Below are 19674 nucleotides of genomic sequence, written 5' to 3'. Positions count from 1 at the left end.
TCGACCCAGAAAACGTTCCATGTGATAGTGAACACCAGCATTCTCGTCGAGAAGAGTCGGCGGCTGACGATGATCGCCGTCCGGTGACTCGCAATGCTCTTCGAAGCTCTTGTAGACGAGTCCGTCGCGATCGGGACTCCGCTGAGTATCATTCTTGGGTCGCATATATATATAGCTGCGTGGAAGACCTAGAGAGCTTAGAGCACGTTGTGCACCGGCTGCCTCATGTTGAGGACTATCGTGCTCTGTCGGAGCGGCTACTAGCCGTTGGGCAGACAAATGCGTCCCTTCATGCGACGGTTGAGCGTTTGGCGCTGCTGGAGATGAAGATTGTCCCACTCCGTGCTAAAACCAGTTGCCGGTCCAGATTCTGGGTTTGTCTTGCGCCTGTGGGCGCCGCTCCAGCCCCAAACCTTCCGCGTTCCCTTGTGCCGGATGCCGGTACGGATTAAGCAACCCCGCATAGGACACTGGGTGGGTGCGTATCCGTTTCGAAACGTTAAGCGTATACGCAAGGTCACGGTTGGCTACAACCTTGAAAGAAGTAATAAACCGCGGACGGAGATTCATCTTAAAGACAGCAGAAAGTGCATGGGTAGGGATGTTTTAGCTTTAATTAAAATCAGGTCTCCGAACTCAAACATTTAAACGTTTCCTCTTCTTCTTCCGTCTCCATTTCCTTCTGCATATCTTGGCTTCCAGCCATCGTAGCGAACGTGTCGCAACACACTCAGTCTAGTATACAGGAAGTCATTGACATCTTTATGAACAGTGAGAGGGCTGATATCAGCTATCCGCTCGGCTATTGCTTCCCCACAAAGTTCTGAGCCGTGGGTTGGCGGCGTCAACGGGATGCTAACATGAACGAGCCCATTCACGTAAAACGGCGTGCAGCCGGTAAACGAATGCACACCATAGTTCATGTCAAAAACTAGGAGTGGTATCATTGCCCTCCAGCGCCTCAGAGTCTCAGCGCAGACGTCCTTGAAGCGCGTTTCATGCATCAAGTTCGACCATCGGTCTGCGGATGGTCCGCCGTTGACATATCCAGCTTGGTGCCCAGCATTTTGAGGATCATCGAGCATAACCTGCCATCAAAGCGTAGGGGCTCTGTCAGAGACAATTTACTCTGGAAGTCCATGTTGTCAAAAGGCACGATTTACAAACAGCGTCGCAATAACGACACCGTCAATGGTTTCGGGCAACACCGCAGATTGATCAAACGATCGACGAAGACCACGACACCCGTGTTGCCCGCTGAGTCCTACGGCAGGTCAAACAAAACGTCCAAACTCATGGACTGTCAACACCAAAATGGAACTGGCAAACTGGCCAGCGGTGCCACCGCATTTGGAGAAAGTTTTGCCCTCTGACACGTTTTACACTTGCGCACGTATGTGCTCGCCTATTTGTAACGCTTGGGCCGCAGTAACGGCAACTCAGCGAGCTTTACGTCTTTGCAAGACCGGAATGACCACTGAGTGCGGTGTCGCGGGCCTCATAGAGGATACGGTACCTCAGCTCCTCATCGTGAGGAACCACAAATCGTGACGTATCCGTCGAGTCAGCGCAATAGTACAGCATTCCATTATTCAGTTAATATCGGTGCAATTGTGCACGCAATCGTGACGAAAACGTCTTGTCCGAGTATCCAACCCCCCTTGCTCCTGAGAGCCTTTAGCAGCGCTACATTAATCATCATCTCCCGCGTATGCGACGCGGATCAAAACCGTCACTGACGACGTCACCCTCGTGACACAAGCAAGCTCATACACCGGTCTGTGTGACAACGCATCCGCCAAAGCATCCTGCTTTCCTGGTTTATACGTCACCTCGAAGATATATTTTGCAAAGAACGAGAGCCACCTGGCCATCCTCTGCTGGAGGTGACGCGACTGAGTTTGGACGCATGATCTGTGTAGATCACAAATTGCTTTGAGACAAGCAGATCTACCTGAACTTCACAGGTGCATACTTCATCGCAATAGTTCATTGTCGTGAACTAGGTAGTTTTGCTTCGCAGCCTTAAGTTGGCGAAATTCAAACGCAATCACCCGATCTCACCATTCGGTGTCTCCTTGAGCAGTGCACACCCGATGGCAAAGTCTAAGGCGTCACAGTCGACACTAAAAGGACGATCGGGGTCTGGCAACGCCAAAATTGGTGTATGAAGGAGGCTGTTTCTGACTATGTCAGAAGCCTTCTGATGTTCAATTTTCCAACACCATTCCGTCCCCTTTCCAACGAGACTAGACAATTGCCGTGCCATTCTCGCACAATTCGCGCTATGATTGTGCAAGTAGTTGGCGAGGACCAGCCAGTTGTGCAAGTCCTTTTGGTTCTTCGGAGCCGGCCAGTCCATAATGGTCTTGACCTTAGCGAAATCCGATCGAAGTCCACGCTTACATATGAAGCACCCTAGAAAGGGAATTTCTTTCGCGTCAAAGGTGTATTTATCGGCGTTTGCATAAAGTTTATTTGTGCGCATGAACTTGAGCACCGCTCTAGAATTGACGATGCGGTTTTTCTCATCTGACCTTCCGTGCCCCGCATAACTGTGGACGAAGATGTCGTCGAAGTATGTATGTGCATACGCCCGATGGGACCTAAACAATTGCGTTACAAGACGATTAAATATTGTTGGTGCATTTGACAACCCTTAAGACATCATTAGCCACTTTCAGAAGCATCCCGCTTAGATTATTCACCGCTCAGAGCGGAATGTCACTCGCTCTCATGAGCAATTGGTAATAGCCATCGACCAAAGTCAAGTGCACTGTACTTTGAACTAAACATCCTTTCTAAAAATTGGCATTTTTGCCGGAATGGTGGCATTTTAATCTTATTATTAGCAAGAACGATATGCCACTCACCATTCGGCTTCCGGACATAAAATGTGGGTGTCGAATGGGGAGAGTTGCTCTCACGCAAAATTCCTGGCTCGTGCTTTGCATGGAAAAATATGTCAATGACGTCGCACTGCTCCTTAGGCAGGGTCCATTGGCGTATTTGCAGTATTTAGTTCCCGAAAACAGGTCAATACCATGACACACACCTCGGTCCAAGGACGGCTGGTCTCTGGAGACGACGTTTTGAAATTCCTTAACGAAAGAATAATACGGATTGGAAGGATCCTTCAGAATCGACGATCCACTTCTTGCCTTCAGAACCCTCTTAGTGTCCTCTAGGATATCTTCATCCACGACGACGAGTTAATCTCTTTAGGTATTATAATGACCACGTCGGCTGAATTTTGCTTTCAAGGCACCGTCAAACCCTTCGAAGGAATTTCGTTCTGCTCAAGGAGAGCATCCACAGCGAGAATAGCTTCGAGGAAGGCGTCGCCGTCTCTCTCTCCAGTCATACCATCTACAAGGATATATATCTGTGCACTATCGTCCACGGTAGACACACCCTGGCGTCTTGTAGATATCATTCGGCTTCGCCGTCTCATCTCATCCAGACCAGTGAGAACACACATCGGCGTCGTCTAGTATCCCCACTCCCAGCTCCATCAGTGCCTTGATCATATTAACAGCTTCCCACAAAGAACTGCTATTTCCGCAGCCTTCGTCCATTGGATAACGTGCCATTCCACGCGCATCATCCAGAATGGCTCAAACCTCGTCCGACCGTGCCACACTTGGCTTTGAAAACGTGAGATGAAAGAAGTACGTGCCATTCCACACGGATCACACGGGCCTCGCCTTCGATGCCTCGACCATGCCAATCTTAGCACGCAGCGACTGCTTGAATATTTGAGCAGTGCTCAGTGAGTTACATGCCACTCCATGAGCATCACAAGGGTCTCGCTCTTGATACCTCGGCCCTTGTCAGACCATGCCATTCTTGGCATGCAGCGACTGCTTCAATACTTGAGTATTGTATGGTGGGTTACGTGCCAATCCACGTTCAGCCCGCGAGCCGCGCTTGGGACTGTTATCCGAAACACGTTTGGTGTTTGACAGCGATATCCAGCACATTGACTGTCCCGGTCCAGTACCCGCGCCAATAGCGCTTCTTGTTCCTAGACGAGGTTGATTCATGACTCACGAAAATACCACTAGGAGACGTACGCGTAGCGCCCAAAGTCTTCGACCTCCAAACAAGCCTTGTTTATGGTATTCTAACCATGGTATACCAAGGATAAGGTCATTCCTTGCATCCAAGTCTAAGCCTAGGTAGCGTTCACGCCATCAAAGTTAAGAAAATTGACACCGAGGTTCACAAAGGTCCCTGGCACAGTGGCACAAATCCCCACTACTAAGCGAACAGTGACGGTGTGACTCAACCGTGCTTCCAGCGCCTCAGCATACAGCTACCTTCCTTCAATCGTGGAGCATCGAGCAAAATTGCCCAGCGCCCCAAAATCAATAAGGATTTTCCATCGCTTCTTAAATCTCTTTTACGACCAGCTAGCCCGGCTTGCATACACGCTATGTGCTCAAAAACACGGGCTTTTCGGGGCTAGGCCCTGCTGCCCTCTACCTCTTTGAGGCGCAAAAGTACTCAGTTCTTCATCAGTAGGGCGCCCCGCGCCTTCTGGATTTTCTCAGCTCCCCGCGACAGACCAGACTGATTAGAAGCGGGACGTCGCTTCGATGACCCTTTACGCGCCTTGCACAAAGAGCAACCAGTCCTAAGGTGACGGGTATCTCCACAGACAAAACACCGTCGGGTATTCAAACGGTTCTTCCTCAGCATAGCTTAGATCCATTGGCTCAGGCCCGCTCGACGAGATCTGAGGGTGTGTATTCCAACCAAGGCGTGCCGACATGAGGTTTAATTCGGCATTTAATGCCAGATTCACCGCTTCTTAAAAAAAAGACGGATGTACTCGGAATACTTCCGTTCTAGCCATGCCAGTGCAGAGGCCCTCCAGAAAGACGGTCTTTGCGACCGCCACGAAGAGAGGATCTCTTGCCATCCCGGCAATATGAATTCTCAAATCTTGGACAAAGTTCACCAATTCCTTCTTTCCCTGTCGTGCAGCAAGGAAACACGATCTCACGCGACATGCCTGATTAGACGGCGAAAACACCCACCTAAGCTAATGCTTCTGCTCCTTCCAGGAGGGGGACGCGACTTCAATTGAAGCACCGCACTTTAATGCCCATTCTCGCGCTCGGCCCAGAGCTTAGAGATAGCTAGCGCCACGCGCTGTTGCTCGTTTCAGAACATGGCGAATGCCATAGCCATCTCGGCCTCACTTATCCAGAGCGGGAGAATTTCTCCAGCCTTACCCTCAAAGGTCTAAACGCCAACCATGAGCGGCCTGGGTCGGAAGGATTCATGCCTCGTCGACGGTGTCTATGTCGGAACCGTCGACGCTGATAGCTTCTGCTGTACATGCTCTCAGAGAGCATTTTCATAACCCAAAAATGCCTCTAGGCGCGCGCTTATGGCGTCGGTCCTTGCGCAACAAGGTGCTAAACGCCCTCAGGATCCAGTATGGACATCAGCTTATTAAGCCCGCATACCCTGGGGCAAATACGAATATTCCGTCATCCTTACAGAGGATCAGTCGGAACAACTCAGACGTAGAAGAACTACGAGTGCTACCAACTCTTTGCTTAGAGGAAGCCAACCTAAGGTCACCGACCTTAGTTCTTTCCAAAAACATGTACGAGTGTAGCGGATCGCAATCCGCTACCTCCAAATACTAAAACCTTATCAAGGCAAACGAACGCTTCTGTTCAAAATTGAAACTGTGTTTAATTGCTTTAGTCGCGGCAGAGCCGCCAGTATCTAAACCCCTAGGTTTTCCTTTATTGATAGAGTAATACCAAATTACTATATACTAAAAACTAATCAATATAGTAATATGCATGACTACTGGCAATCTTGTGGCGCTGATGTATCTGTGATCTCCAAGCCATGTGGTGGCTATTTCTTACGGGGTAGAACACCGAACTGTGTGATTACACTAACTAACTTGTATAATACATACCTATGTACGGTCGCACAATCTTGTGCGACCCGCTCTTTCATACAAGGATACGGGTAACTCCGTTACACAGTACGAGTGTACCGGATCGAAATCTACTTACTTTAACAGTAATGACAACCTTAACCCAAGGTTAATTATTAAACTGTAAACTATAATTTTTTGTTTTGCGGAAAAACCTCCATATCTATATAAATAATTTTTTTATCTACATAATGAGACCTAATTAAATTTATAACTACTGGCGGGGGAGTACGTTATGGCTCCAAACTTAAAATAACACTTACGCCAGTAATTTCGTCTAATTATCGGATCGACAGAATTGTCAGCCGCAATCATTATGTGACTGTATTATGCTGCATTTATTTAAGGTACACTGGGCGTAAGATGCACACATGGTGTAAGATGAGGTGCAATGAGATAGCGATTGCGGCTGTCGGTCCAAAGCGTAGCCGAAATTAATCTTTCACTGAAAAGATTGGCAACGGATATCGAAGCGTACCATTTGTAAAATCCACGTGTGATACACTGCTAATCCCAATGAAGCAATATTTCGATACGGTCTGAGCTACGCTAAATCTTGTGTCGATATGATAAGTGCCATAATTGCATGTAATCAACTTCTGGTGCACATTTTCGTTGCAGAACGATCTGCCAGGTTTTAAAGCTTCTCGTACTTTGTACAGTGACGCCACGATTAAAATTTGACGTGGTTTATGGAACTGTCTGGCAGCCAATGCGGGAAAGTTGCGATGTTGCTCGAGTGCTCTATAATCATATAAGTTTGTTGCCGCTATGTCTGGAGAATCACATACTACCGATAGTCGAGTCTCTTGTCACAAGAAACTGGTCCGATTGAGGAAAATGTCTACAAATTTTGTCGCTGTCTAGAATAGTGTTTATAATATTCGCTTTGACAAAAGACTGCGTCTATATCCAATGACGAGGTCAAACGTTTCCAGGCAATGAAATTCTTTTTAAGCTTTGAATACTATACTATATGATGACAATCACAACAAGACTCTGATAATTTAAAGGTTTCGGAATGTTCAGGAGATTTTTCTGAATTCGTAGTTGGTGTCTATCTACACAAACCTTACATGAAGAACAAGTGCTTGTTGAGACTGTCTCTAGCGGCTCCTGACCATCAAGAAATCGTAACTGTACGTGTGTGCTAAGATTTTTTAATGGGCAAGTTCGGATCGGGCAAAATATCCATGCGTTCCATTATTTTCGCGAACTACTTTGCGTCATTGAACAATTCAAACCAATTATTCTTGTGCTATTCGATCAGCTCGTGACACGATGCGACTGGGTTCCATATGTACGTGTATATAAAGCGCAGAGTTTAGCTTTGTTTCAAGAAACTGACAAAAATCTGGCTGTTACTGTTATCAGTAGACGTGAAGAACTCGCATGTTCGTATTTAGACAATTTAGTCTTGAATCTATGGGATTGCGGCGGGTAAGGCAGAAAACGCTTGATCGCAGGAATTGATGTATGATTCTGGTGGTAGCTTCTTGTAGGCAGGAGGTCATCTATAAAAGAGATTTTGAAAGCCACCGAGACCATACTTTTCGAAGCGTGGAGCTACTGATTTATGTGTTGATATTGAAAGTCGTGAAATTGACGTACGGTTAATGAATGTGTTAACCGCACACTCAAGTATTGGATCTGAATGTGGTATGGATTGTTATGTTTCTCTGCATGTTCGGGATCAATGAGTGTACGATAGATGATCATGCCAAATAGAGGTGCCGAAACTGACTGTCGGTAGACCTGGCTCCAGGATCATTTCCTTTTTCTGGTTGAGCACCTATACATATTGACAGAAAATTAGCACAGAAGAATAAGGCCATCTTCATTTCAACCATGACAATCATTCTCCGTCACAAGATCCATCTTGTGAATAAGCACGACTTTTGCATTCCTCGAGTTTTGATCTATTGCTTATTGCGCCATGTCTATCTATAGGCGTGCGACTTTTCTTGTGATCTCGCATGTCACACACACATACCACCGTGATATTCATCGATTCGAAAAGATAAGCAACATTCAAAAGCAATTTAAGGTGATCTACAGCGAAACCCAAGTGCAATTTTAGGACATGGAGGTGCGCAACTTTAACTTAACAGCATTTTTCGATTTCTTCACGACATCGGGATTGTCATGTTGGATGAATCGATCCGTAAGTTGCTTGACGATGCTGCACTATTTACTTATTTTTGACAATGTAAATGCTTTTATGCAAAAGAATTCATTTGAACATCAAAGCAGCCAAACTAGTAATTTAGAACCATGTGCAACAAATGAGTTAAATGTTGCGATCTTAATAAGTTGATCAAAAATCAAAACTCAAATCAATTATTGGAAATTTACATTTCTGACGCTTTAATATCTCCATACATTGCATCATTTAGTAATTTCACTGTGGTGTCTCTGAAACTCGATTTGATGGAGAGTTGGTCGCGGCGAGCATAAACCCTTTTCGCCTCAAAGAACGTAGAACTACGGGCGTGACAGTGCACGTAAGAGGCCACCGGATCGGGGCTAATAGTTTGAAGAGCGTGTAGGTAATAAGGAACGATCCAGTTGACTTAGTCGCAGTCTCACTAGCTAAAGTGGATAATCCCAACGATTCCAAGATGGCGGACACATTCAAACCGCTGGAAACGCCGACGTAAATGAATGAGAATGACAACAGCGACAACACAACATGCGTACAGACACCCACGCGACCGTACTCGATTGCGAAAGTCTTAGCTCTTTGGCGCCACGATTGTGTTGTTTGCGGTTCGAGTTCTTTCGGAATCTGCTCTAAATTTGTTTCAGCTACTTTTTCACACTGCAACATGGCGGTCAATCAATAATAAAAATGTCAAACCATTCGTTTTAAGGAAGCATTCACACCTGGTGTTGCGATGACGAAGACTCTGAGTTTTTCTTCATGAGATGCTCAGACTCTGTCGAATCTTGGGATGTCCTGTCACTGGACCAGAGGCGATGATTAGCCATCCGAAAAGAACAGTGCGGTGGGAAGCGGCGCGACACAGTGACGGCGCCAGTTTGACACCAGAACGACGTAGGTACGAGGGTTTCTTTGCTGTTTGGCGTGAGAGTAGAGAGAAGTTGCGCCAATGTACAACATGGACCTGTCGCAGCGCCGGCACCACACCGTGTCCTTCCCTTATATATGTATAAGTACCTCATTTCGCCGCGCAGCATCATAACGAATTATGCGATTTAAAATAATTCTGTTTTTTTAAGTACATGCTGACAATTGGTTTAATAAACAAATTGGAGAGGAAGAAATCTAATTTAAAGTGTTCATAGCTGCGTGACAAGAGCTGTCCTAAAATTCTTGTGCTCAGGATCTGCTCACTTTGCGAGGATTTCTATAGCTCGTTTTATAGCTTGTTAGTCACGAAGCTTTTCGCTGTCCTGAATGACCAGCTCGAGGCCGACGGCAACGTCCCGCTCATGGACGTTCTGACAAAGATCAAAGTTACCATTGATGCGTGGGCTAGTGTCCGTAAGGACACCATGCGGAGCTGTTGGTGCCATACGGACATCGTGCCAGCAACCATATAGTGTGACACTTGAAATAGCAGAGCTAAGTAGACATCTAGATATGTTAGAGGCTTCTGGATCTGCCCCTTGAAGTAGCGCATAGGTCCAACCTCTTTGTGCTTGCCAACGCGGACACCTAGATTCTTCGCTTTTCTAGAGCAAAGTGCATGTCGATCGCGTTGCACTTGGTGGCCGCACATGCAGTCATTCTCTATCCATACGGCCAAGTCGCGAAAACAATGTATCCTCTGTAAGCATGCAGCACCAAACGGTCGAGTACTTCTTCCTGAGATCACTTGACCAGCTTAACAAGTTGCTGTCCACTATTGGTCCCGATGAGATCAGAATATGTCAGCCAAAAGACCGAAAGTAGTAACGGCTTGCCTGGATGTGATCACCAGCCTTGACAATGCACTGATGAGGCGCACATTCAACTGGGCGAGAGCAGGTGATCAGACGACACCCACCTCAAGAAAGCTGGTTCTCTCAAACTTTTAGATCTGGAACGAAAAATCTCTCACTCTGGATAAGGAAAGCATTATAATCATCTATGTGGACATATGGGCGGTAGCGCGTTGCCAGCGTTCTTCAAACAAGGAGGCCGCGCATCAGGTTGGGCGATAACGTGCAGCGCGTCAGTAAGAGAGCTGAGAGTATTTGAAGGGATATATATTGCGAGTATATTTACCGTCTAATTAAGCGTATCGGTCATATTCGACGTGTTTGTCTACCCATCAAAGATGCGAGAGCTGACGGACTACGTTTAGGAGATGTGTTCATCGCCACTATAATGTCAGCCCATCTTCCGATGGTGATAACATTTACGAATTTCATTTGGGTTTCTGATTAGGAAATACTCACATCGAGACCTTCCATATTCATTTTACCCAATTCATAGAAACAGTGGGCGTTAAATTCATGGTGGAGTACGACGTTTGTGTCGCGAAGGCCAAATGAGAAATTAATAGCGAAAGCAATATGAGTGCGCCAGGGGGGGGACTCTCGCCATGTAAAGGAACAATTTAGATTTCGAGGATGTTTCTTGGCATTCTCTAATGTTCTTTCCGAGAAAGTAGTGAGCATCTGCGTCTTGTGTGCCCACTTCGGTCTTGGCTGCTGGGTAGAAAGGGTAGAGTTTGGGCGCTAGGGCAGACGATAACAACGTCAGGCCCCAAAAAGTACAGGACGGTCTACTTAAGAAAACTGGATTTAATTGTGTCTTGTGAGGGGAGCGCTCAATCAATCCAGCTGGAAATGAAGCAACTCTCTCTTAAAGATGTAGGACACACAGCCCAGGGTTGTGGATTAAAGAAAGTAGACAGTACACAGAGGCATCGAAGATACCAAATAGGATACAATATTTGCGCGTCCTGCGACGGGGATGACAATTAAAGTGTCGAAGGGTTATGTTAAACATTTATGTGGAAATTCAGACCTTTGACAGCGTGGAATAATGTCTGGATTTCAATCTGATTTTAAGATATAATCTCGTCTAAGGTATGGCGTGGATAAAGCGCGACGAGTCTTGAGCTGTCTGGAAATGTAAAAAGCTAGATGTCATGCATTCTTCTCCTGATAAACTTCTGGGAAGTTATGTATCCATAATTGTCGGGAAAAGTAGAGCTTACGGCGCGGGCATAGAGCTGTGAGATCTTCCATGTAATATATGGATTTGTTTAAAATTGATAGCAGTGGCATTGCTAGATGCCTCGAGCAAAGCCTAGAAGAAAGATGCGACAGTGAGCCGAGGTCTCAGTGCGAGTCGGAAAAGAGCAACTGAGACCGCGGCTTCCTGCCTGACCAACTCCTTGTACAGGAACTGTGCTGACCATGCCGACATGGCGACCCCCCCCACCATTCTCATTGAAAAAATGTAAATGGTGTTGCGGTGCGGCAGAAGAGGCAGTCTTGTAGGCTGTGAAAGAGATTATCTTACGGGTATCGCTGTTGGCTCTACCGAATTCAGATCGGCAACTCCAAAATTTCTGTAACACTTCAGCCTTTGCAATAAACTGCGCGTTATGTTAAGCCAATACCAACTGGCATGAATCCGTGATCGCAAATCCTTGTATATGGGTGACCGAGGTTGAATTTTGCCAACGTGGAGCTGCTAAGAAGAACTATTTTTCTAACAAGGAGAACTAGCAAAGAAGAATGACATTATTAAATTCACTGCGCATCTGCATGACTCGAAGCCGTTTGCAATTTTCACAGATCATAAATCGTTGCGCACAGCGACGTCGTCAGTACATCTCTCACGAACAGTAGCAAGAAGATAATTTTGCGATGAAGAGTACAAATTTGAGGCAAGGTGTATGTCGGGTCGGCTCAGTATGGTAGCGGTAGCGCCTTTGAATTACCCCATCTATTTTTTTACTGCATACAACAATGGCGACGCCGATAATTGATGAGGGGATATGCTCAGCGTACAATTCAGACGCAACATGTGTTGCATTGCTGATAGCTTCGGGGAGCAAGTAGTTTGTGAGCTTAGATGTCGCTTTGTCTGAGCGTGCGGCCGCATACCATGCTTTGTCCCAAGGCTTGCTGTATTGCAGCACTAACCCATATGATACGTAGCGTGAAGGGGTGCATCACAGTTAGAGCCTCAAATACATAATGAGTATACTCGACAATTGCTACCTTTTTGGGTGGCTATCACGAAAACACATCTTAGGTGAGCGCTTTGTATTGATTCAATAAATTTAAGCCCATATGTGCTTACGTGTGAAACTCCAACGGGTCGAGCCCTTAGCACACGCGGTGGCGTCTTTGGTCCTCGTGCCGATCCTGGTAGAGTGTTGGCAGTAAGCAATTAACTATATCTTTTTCTGCAGTGTCGCTGATAAATCAAGATGAGTAGGCCCCACTATGTTCGTGTTACCTCACATGATGCTCTTTTATGCTGTTATGTCGAAATTGATCCTAAACTTTTATTGCCATACAGGCAGAGACCGCATAACTTTTCGTCACCTTAACATTTTTCGCAAACACGCTACTCTTTCCATGCCATTCCTTGAATGGTCGTACTTGTCAGAATATTCAACGTGTATCTAGCCTACCAGGCCTCGGCATTTTTTCGCTCCACAGGCTATCCTTTGCTTGATAATGCGGCGAGAATCCAGCCGGTTGACGCTGTCAAAATGTGCGCACATGCGTACTTACCCACATTAACATATTCGACACTGCTATCGAGCAACACTCTTTTTCTTCCAAGGTAGCCAATTCATGTAATTCGCACGATTTTCTGTACTTGACGTCTTGGATACCTTCGCACGATGATTGCCGAATGGATGAGTGCTGTAATATAGCGAAACTTGAAATACACAGTAGCGGTTTTCAGCCTACGGCAAACATCGAAGCGGAATTTTGCTATAAAACAACCACAAGTTAAGCATAAGAAAAGCCGCTTCTTCTTGTATAGATCGGCTCAATTTACTATTTCTTTGGTGAGAAACCATACCGTTTCGGCCTGGTTGTACTATATTTGCGCAAGTGAATGACCAGGCCAAATCACTCTTGTAGACCGTTTGAGAACAGTGGCGCTGGCAATGTACGATGGTCTTGATCAGTTCTTAATTTGCTCATCGGCCATGATGAATTACAAAAAGAAGGCACTATGCACACACTTTGGTAAATAACTTGGTTGGACTCTCTATAGGAAAAATTACCTGCTGTCAATAACTAATTTTGCTCAGTCTGCTAAAATTGTCAGGATCAAATCTAAACTTCGTATTTTAAGGCTCTCCCCCACACATCCAAAGAAAAGAGCAACCACAACACGAAGCAGAGCCACCGAGCACGGTCGCCATTATGAGCAGCAGTCCAAGTAGCAAAGACGATTTCGTCACCATAACCACCAAAAATCGCAAAAAGCAACAGCAAAGTGCTTCCTCCATTGAAGTGACAAGCAAAAAACCTCCGACCGGTAGTAATGGCGCAAGCAGCAACAATAACAGTAGCAACATTTCATTGCGGCCGCGCACAATGTTTGCCATGAAAGGCCGTGGTCGTACCGAATCTGAAGGTTCCGCATACCGTCCGCAATGGTCGAAAGATGGCGAAGGTTTCGTGTCAGCTTCTTCAGGTGGTTCATCGCTTTTTAAAGACACATCTACAGGAAGCGGACAGGGCGATGAACATCGAGGAGACCGTCGCAAGGTTAAAGTGATGCGATACACAAAGGAGGAGCTACTAGCCTTGCATGTCCCAAGTACTAAAACTCCTACACTCCCACCTGAGACCACAGTAGCCTCAGAACACAGTCTACCACCCGTCAGCACGCTGCCCTTTGACTATGAAGAAATCTATAAGCAATGGTCGCTACATCGCAACCGTGGACGCGGACGCGGTCGAGGAAATGCTCCACCTGGGGTACAACCAAATTTGCGCATGCACTCCGACCGAGAGTTTCGAGGGGATGACGGAGACAGAGCAATGGCCCAGAAAGACGACCATTTTCGACACAATGAGCGAGACTCAAGGCGGGACCGAGGTGCTAGAGTAATTGAAGGAATACTTGGAGATGACGCGTGGGATGATGTTCTTGAGCAAGGCGAAAGCAATGAAATGGTGCAACATGAGGTTGTTTGTTGGTAACTTACTAGGACTCATGGCGCTGTGTTTTGTCGACCGAATTGGTTTAGGATCTTTCTAGTATGGCAGAGGCGGCCGAAAAGTTTCGACAAGAGATGGATGCGATGCGAGAGGAGCTTAATGGTCCAAGGACTAAAATGGTAAAGCTCAACAAAATAGCTAAATGAGTGGAGTGATTGGATAGCTGACTGCGATATGTTCGTATTTACTAGAATGAGATTCAGGATGATTTGGATGCATTTGATAAAAAACTTGAGGATGCAGCGGCTACTGGACAATTTGATGATAGTGATTCTGAAGGTGGACAATGGGATGAGTCAGTTTTGGAGGTCGGGAAACAGGACGCTAGTAGTACGAGGAATATCGTGAATAATCTTTTGGCAACTTCGCCAGGTCGTGAGTTAAGCGATAGTCGCGCGTTTGATGCCCTTGAAGCTTTAGACAGGCAAGTCGGCGTTGATGAGAAGAGTAGTCTTTCTATGTCGCCAAAACTAGACGCTGGAGAACGGGCGGGTTCATCGCCAATACGGCTGGAAGTGGTAGACGAATGGTATTATCTCGACCCGCAAGGATTACAGCAGGGTCCGTTTAAATCATCCGAAATGCGAGAATGGTTTGAGGCTGGCTACTTTAAGCCTCACTTACCCATTCGTTTTGGCCAGGAGGGTGTTTTTACAGCCTTAGCAAGTCAATTTGCCCCTGGACAAGTGCCGTTCGCAGCTTTAATACCGCGTCTAAATGATTTGAGGGGAATGCCTGCTGACTCTCATCAAACTGAACAACATTTGCTCGAGATGCAGCGGGAGCAAAAGCGTCAACAGCAGCAACAAGCACAAGAACAACAGCAACAACAACGACAACAACAAATGATACAGCTTCATCAGCAACATCATCAACAAATGATGCAATTTAATCAAGAAGAAAAAATTCGTTTGGAATTGCAACGTCTTGAAATAGCCCGTCAACAGCAGCAAACACAATTATATCAGCAACAGCAAGTGCTACGACATCAACAAGAGCAGCAGCGACAGCAGCAGCAAATGCTCATACAGCAGCAAAATACGTGGCGGAGTCAGCGAGATGGTATGTTGAGTGCAATGGGCACGTTTGATGAAAGGTTAAATGGTAGTATTAGAGTGGACGACAATTTTAGGTCAGAAGACGTGAGTCCCTATCAGTCCGACTTCCGCCCGCAGCATAAGCTGAACCAGCAGAACCTTCAGTTACTCAGTCAGAACATGTTTTCTCATGATGAAGCTCAGAGACGCAACCAGGCATCTTGGCCGCATCAAACTTTAAAAGTTACCAACAATGACAATGCCGCTGACACAGGTGGTGGCCCTTTTTCGGCGCAGTCGTCAAGTCAAGTGGCGCAGGAACCTACAAAGCAAGCTGGACCGAAAAGTCTGGCATCTGAGTCCATAATTGATGCATGGAGGACCAGTCCGAAGGTCTTAGAGCATCCATCGTCAACATGTACTGATATTCAAAAGGAGGAGATGCGACGTATATCCAATCAAAGTCGCGAAATAATCGATGAGAGTAGCTCGCAGCAAAGTCAATCCAAATCTGCGTCTTTTGACAAATCTACTGTGCAAATCAGCGATTATCACGAGAAAGATGTGGAGAAACCTTCTTTACGGGTCAGCGAAAAGAATACCAGGACTGAATCCAATGTGTGGGCTACTAAATCGATTTCTGCTTCCGCATCCACAATTTCGAAGTCACTCAAGGATATTCAAAAGGAGGAACAGCGTGAGATGCTAAGTAAGATGAGCTCGGACAATAGCGAGGATAAGAATCTTGCTCAAATGGGAGTCCAATTGAAGATGATGCTTGGCGTGAACTCTGTGGCAGCTCATCGGACTTCTTCAGCTCCTGTCGCAACGAGCGTAGCTCGAAGTCATGTAGCATCGACGTCTATGTCTATTACCCCAGTAACCAGTGCGTGGGGCACAACGGCAACTATAACGAAGAAAAACGATTCCAAGTCAATGCGGGACATTTTAGCTGAAGAGGAGCGTCTAGCGCTGGAGCGAGCGAAAGCTAATGAAAATGCACCAACTAGCTCGCACTGGATGAATATCGTAGCGGGTAACAAAATTGCCGCAGCAGTTATTCCAAAATCAACCCGGTCAAGTCTGGGTCCTATACCTGCGTCCGTGCTGAAAAGCCGCCAGCAAGTTCGTGTTGTCAATGGAGCTGCAAAACCCGTTGTCTCGAAGGCCGACAATGACGCCTCTTTTTGGAACTTTGGTGCTGTTCAGTCAGCTGACAGTGGGTATGTATCCACAAATGTGTCAAATGGTTCCTCAAATGCATTTGGTAAGAAGATTGTGTCATCGGAATTTATGGGATGGGCTTTAAAGCAATTGCAGACGATTAATAGCAACGCTGATGGGACATTGCTGGAATACCTGGCCTCAGTTGAGGACCCGGGGGAAATTCGTGAATATCTTGCGGCGTACCTAGGATCCACACCACGAGTGTCAGCTTTCGCCACCGAGTTTATTCAGCGCAAGAAATCACAAAGCGACGGTAAAAAGTCTCAAGGTGAGCAGGACGCCAATCAGCGTGCATTTGAGGCGGGCTCGTCAAATAAGCGGGGAAAACGCCGTCTTAAGAGTCATAAAATTGATCCATCCTTGCTCAATTACTCGGTGGGGAGCTAAGTTTCCACTATGTATGGTAATCGCGTGTTAAACAGGGGCTAGGTAGGTCCGGTTAGTAGTCGTAGGACCGAACAATCACTTCGCTTTCTTACTTAGGCGAATGGAAGTTATGACTCGACATAATGTACATGGACTGAAGTTGCTCACATTGCATATTGGATTTCTTCTAGCATTTGATGGTCATCTCGTCGTCAGGCTTGTCTAATGCATGAGCACCAGCACAATTAATTGTGAAGGCTTCATGACTTTCAGCGTAATTCGGATTTGATTGACAATGTAGGCATGTCTTCTCTGACTTCGCAATTTATCGTCATCATAGGACTGAACAATGAATTGATTAATTATCGTCCAGGACCACATTGATTAATGGTGCATTTGTCAATTATTTTTATCGAACTTGATTCCACATATTCAATTGAAAGGAGTCAGTCCTCTCTAAGAGTATAATACGGACGCTTTTCCCTGCAGCTCTAGAGCCACGAAAGAGGTCAAAATGATAGCAGATTAAAGAAGTCTAGGTTACCTAAACTTTCGTCCTTGTCATTACTACACTGATAAATTTAAATATGGCCTCTGCTGACGACATTCGTGCAGAGAACGAAGGTCTATGCCGTGAGATTCAGGCGCTGTTATGTGTCAATAAATCACTCGAGAAGGAGATACAAGAGCTGCGGTCGGAATGCATGGAGCATGAGAGCAATAAGATTAAGACACTGGAGCATGAACTCGAAAAAGTGGATGAGGGGCTCACATATTTGCACTCTCAATGTCGGTCGATGAGAGACATAATTAGGAGGGCTAATGCTGACCAAGAAGAGAGTGATTTTGTTGACAGAATCGATTGTGTGTAGAGCCCTTCCCAAATATATATCCGTTAAAAGTGAGTGCTACTGAACGTACAACGCCACTCCTTTGAGTTTGTGATGGATATATATGACATGGTTTACTGATCTAGCCCAGTGCAGTGTGCTGATTGGCTGAAAAGCAGAGGAAAAGTCGCTCACCAGTATTACACATGTTGAAGCTGTTTTGCGCAATCGTTGGCGTGAAGTTTTCGATCGACATTGATGCGAATCAGTCGGTGGAAGACTTGAAAAAAATGACAAAGGCAAAAATTGAGAGGAGAATTCAGGTGCAATACATGTGATGTGCAACTGTTCCTCGCCAAGAAAGGCGACGCGTGGTTCGAGCGAAGCTTCACCGCGTTGGCCTATCGAGAGGAGTGGATGAAGAGGAGGAAACAGCAAAAATTGGCCCTGTGAACGTATTGGTGGTGGTTCCGACGCAGGAAGCTGCCCAAGTTGTATCATAAGATCGCGTTCTCAATTGTTGTAGTGATTAGCTCTTCTCACGATTTTCCATGGTGGATGAAGTCAATAGCTGGCTCGAAAATTCGTCGTTGCTGCCGCTATCTGAGCGTCTAAGCTCTACATATGTACATCGTACAAAGTCATCGCAGAAAAAGCTTTGTCCAAAGTGGACCCTAGTCGCCGCAAGTAGGCAGCCATCATGTGATAGAAAAGATTCCAAGTGAAAGAGAAATTGCATGGTGAGCTAGAGCTCTCTTCTGAGTTTATTCTTCCATCATTTAACGTCATCCAAACGGGAATGTCAATACGCGGTGCTACCTTAACAATGTCAACGTGTCGCCTATCAAGCTGATTCAAGCGCGCTATTTCCTTCTTAAAAATGTGAGAAAAATTATCTTGGTAAAATCTAATCTAAACTTAACTAATTATCTTCTTTTAAATATAGATTTGGCCCCAATAGCATACGATGTTAAAGGGAAGGTTTCCCGAATTTTCAGGGTTAGCGCACGATTTGAGAGCATTGTTGCCCGCAATCAATGAAATAAGATTCAAAGAGATAAATAATTGATGATGGGACGCAATCAACACATTCGTTTTGTCGTTCATCGCAAATTTCTGCTCGTCTTTTTATAATATAAATAGCATATCTGCATCTGCACTACAGACCAGTAAACAGAACCCATCCACATGATTGACCATCAACAATAAGGAGGTCGCATCGAACAAAAACAAAACTCGTTTACACCTGGTTGAACGTATAGAAAACGCCATTACTCTTCGCGTCGCTTGCGATTGTTGTGATGTATCGACTGGAGTGTCGTTCACCTTAATCGGAACGACTGAGTCACGGCTAGAACCTCGGGAGTTAAAATAATCGGCAAAAGATGACGTACGTATTCTACAATTTATTTATTCAACATAGAGAATAAGAGTCAAAACAGAAGGGTAGTTATGAAGCTACACAGCTCGAAAGCTATCAAATTTTTAGGTACCAATCTTTAGAAATTGTAAGGATAGCTTAAAAGATGAGCATTACTTGATATACTTGATCTCTGTGTTTTACTCTTGTAAATCTGATACAATTTGAAAGATTCGGTCAAGCCGATGATCTTCGTTAATCTTCCTTGTTACAAAAGGAGACACTTACGTGGTATATACAGAATCTGGTCGCAACAATCGAGGAATCATTTCTTGAACTAGCGACTGGCTAGTGGCAAAAAGGTCATTGTTGACGCCAATGACGATATCAGGCAAAAGTAGTTCAAGAAGGGCGACAGAGAGGAAGCTTCGTACAAGGAAAAGAGCAGATTTGATTGGGTGTGATCTCTCATTGTTGGCTGAAAGGCACATACGACATCGACTACGACTATCGACGATGGGCAGAATCATATTCTGAATAGTTTCTACCGTATTCAGACCTGATTTATTCACTGGACTATCGACAGAAGAATACTGGAACATCTGCGCGCGACACTTTTGGGCAAATGCTTTGGCATACGATCTGCTAAGATTCGTGTGTTGCAACTACGACTTTTCTTATTAGTTAAAAAGAAAAGACTGTTTTGAGTGAGAGATGAAG

The 19674-nt window shown here is 45.6% G+C and overlaps 5 protein-coding genes across 5 annotated transcripts; 3 read left to right on the top strand and 2 right to left on the bottom strand.

Annotated features, from left to right (window-relative positions):
- Positions 1 to 7396: 7396 nt before the first annotated feature.
- Positions 7397 to 8051, top strand: PHALS_01683 (ras-related gtp-binding protein a; the record flags this gene model as incomplete). The annotated part of the gene is made up of 6 exons (XM_024716121.1): positions 7397 to 7411; positions 7464 to 7469; positions 7531 to 7630; positions 7700 to 7720; positions 7788 to 7860; positions 7922 to 8051. The coding sequence occupies 6 exons, from the start codon at positions 7397 to 7399 to the stop codon at positions 8049 to 8051; spliced, it is 345 nt and encodes a 114-aa protein (XP_024581751.1).
- A 321-nt stretch (positions 8052 to 8372) lies between these two features.
- Positions 8373 to 9175, bottom strand: PHALS_01682 (Predicted membrane protein; the record flags this gene model as incomplete). The annotated part of the gene is made up of 3 exons (XM_024716120.1): positions 8373 to 8792; positions 8858 to 8936; positions 9153 to 9175. The coding sequence occupies 3 exons, from the start codon at positions 9173 to 9175 to the stop codon at positions 8373 to 8375; spliced, it is 522 nt and encodes a 173-aa protein (XP_024581750.1).
- A 4155-nt stretch (positions 9176 to 13330) lies between these two features.
- On the top strand, positions 13331 to 14855 carry PHALS_01681 (uncharacterized protein; the record flags this gene model as incomplete). The annotated part of the gene is made up of 4 exons (XM_024716119.1): positions 13331 to 14089; positions 14164 to 14253; positions 14326 to 14695; positions 14776 to 14855. 4 exons carry the CDS (start codon positions 13331 to 13333, stop codon positions 14853 to 14855), a joined length of 1299 nt encoding a protein of 432 aa, XP_024581749.1.
- A 343-nt stretch (positions 14856 to 15198) lies between these two features.
- PHALS_01680 (uncharacterized protein) lies at positions 15199 to 16785 on the top strand (the record flags this gene model as incomplete). Its single annotated transcript, XM_024716118.1, has 1 exon — positions 15199 to 16785. One exon carries the CDS (start codon positions 15199 to 15201, stop codon positions 16783 to 16785), a length of 1587 nt encoding a protein of 528 aa, XP_024581748.1.
- Positions 16786 to 17992: 1207 nt separating this feature from the next.
- PHALS_14805 (uncharacterized protein) lies at positions 17993 to 18481 on the bottom strand. The gene has a single exon (XM_024716117.2). It carries the CDS (start codon positions 18331 to 18333, stop codon positions 18124 to 18126), a length of 210 nt encoding a protein of 69 aa, XP_024581747.1. The 5' UTR covers positions 18334 to 18481; the 3' UTR covers positions 17993 to 18123.
- Between the last annotated feature and the right edge of the window lie 1193 nt (positions 18482 to 19674).

This window comes from Plasmopara halstedii (assembly GCF_900000015.1).
Source record: "Plasmopara halstedii genome assembly, contig: Scaffold_1583, whole genome shotgun sequence".
Lineage (NCBI taxonomy): Eukaryota > Oomycota > Peronosporomycetes > Peronosporales > Peronosporaceae > Plasmopara > Plasmopara halstedii.
Note: the sequence above shows the minus strand (reverse complement) of the source record. Positions and strands in the feature narration are given on the sequence as shown.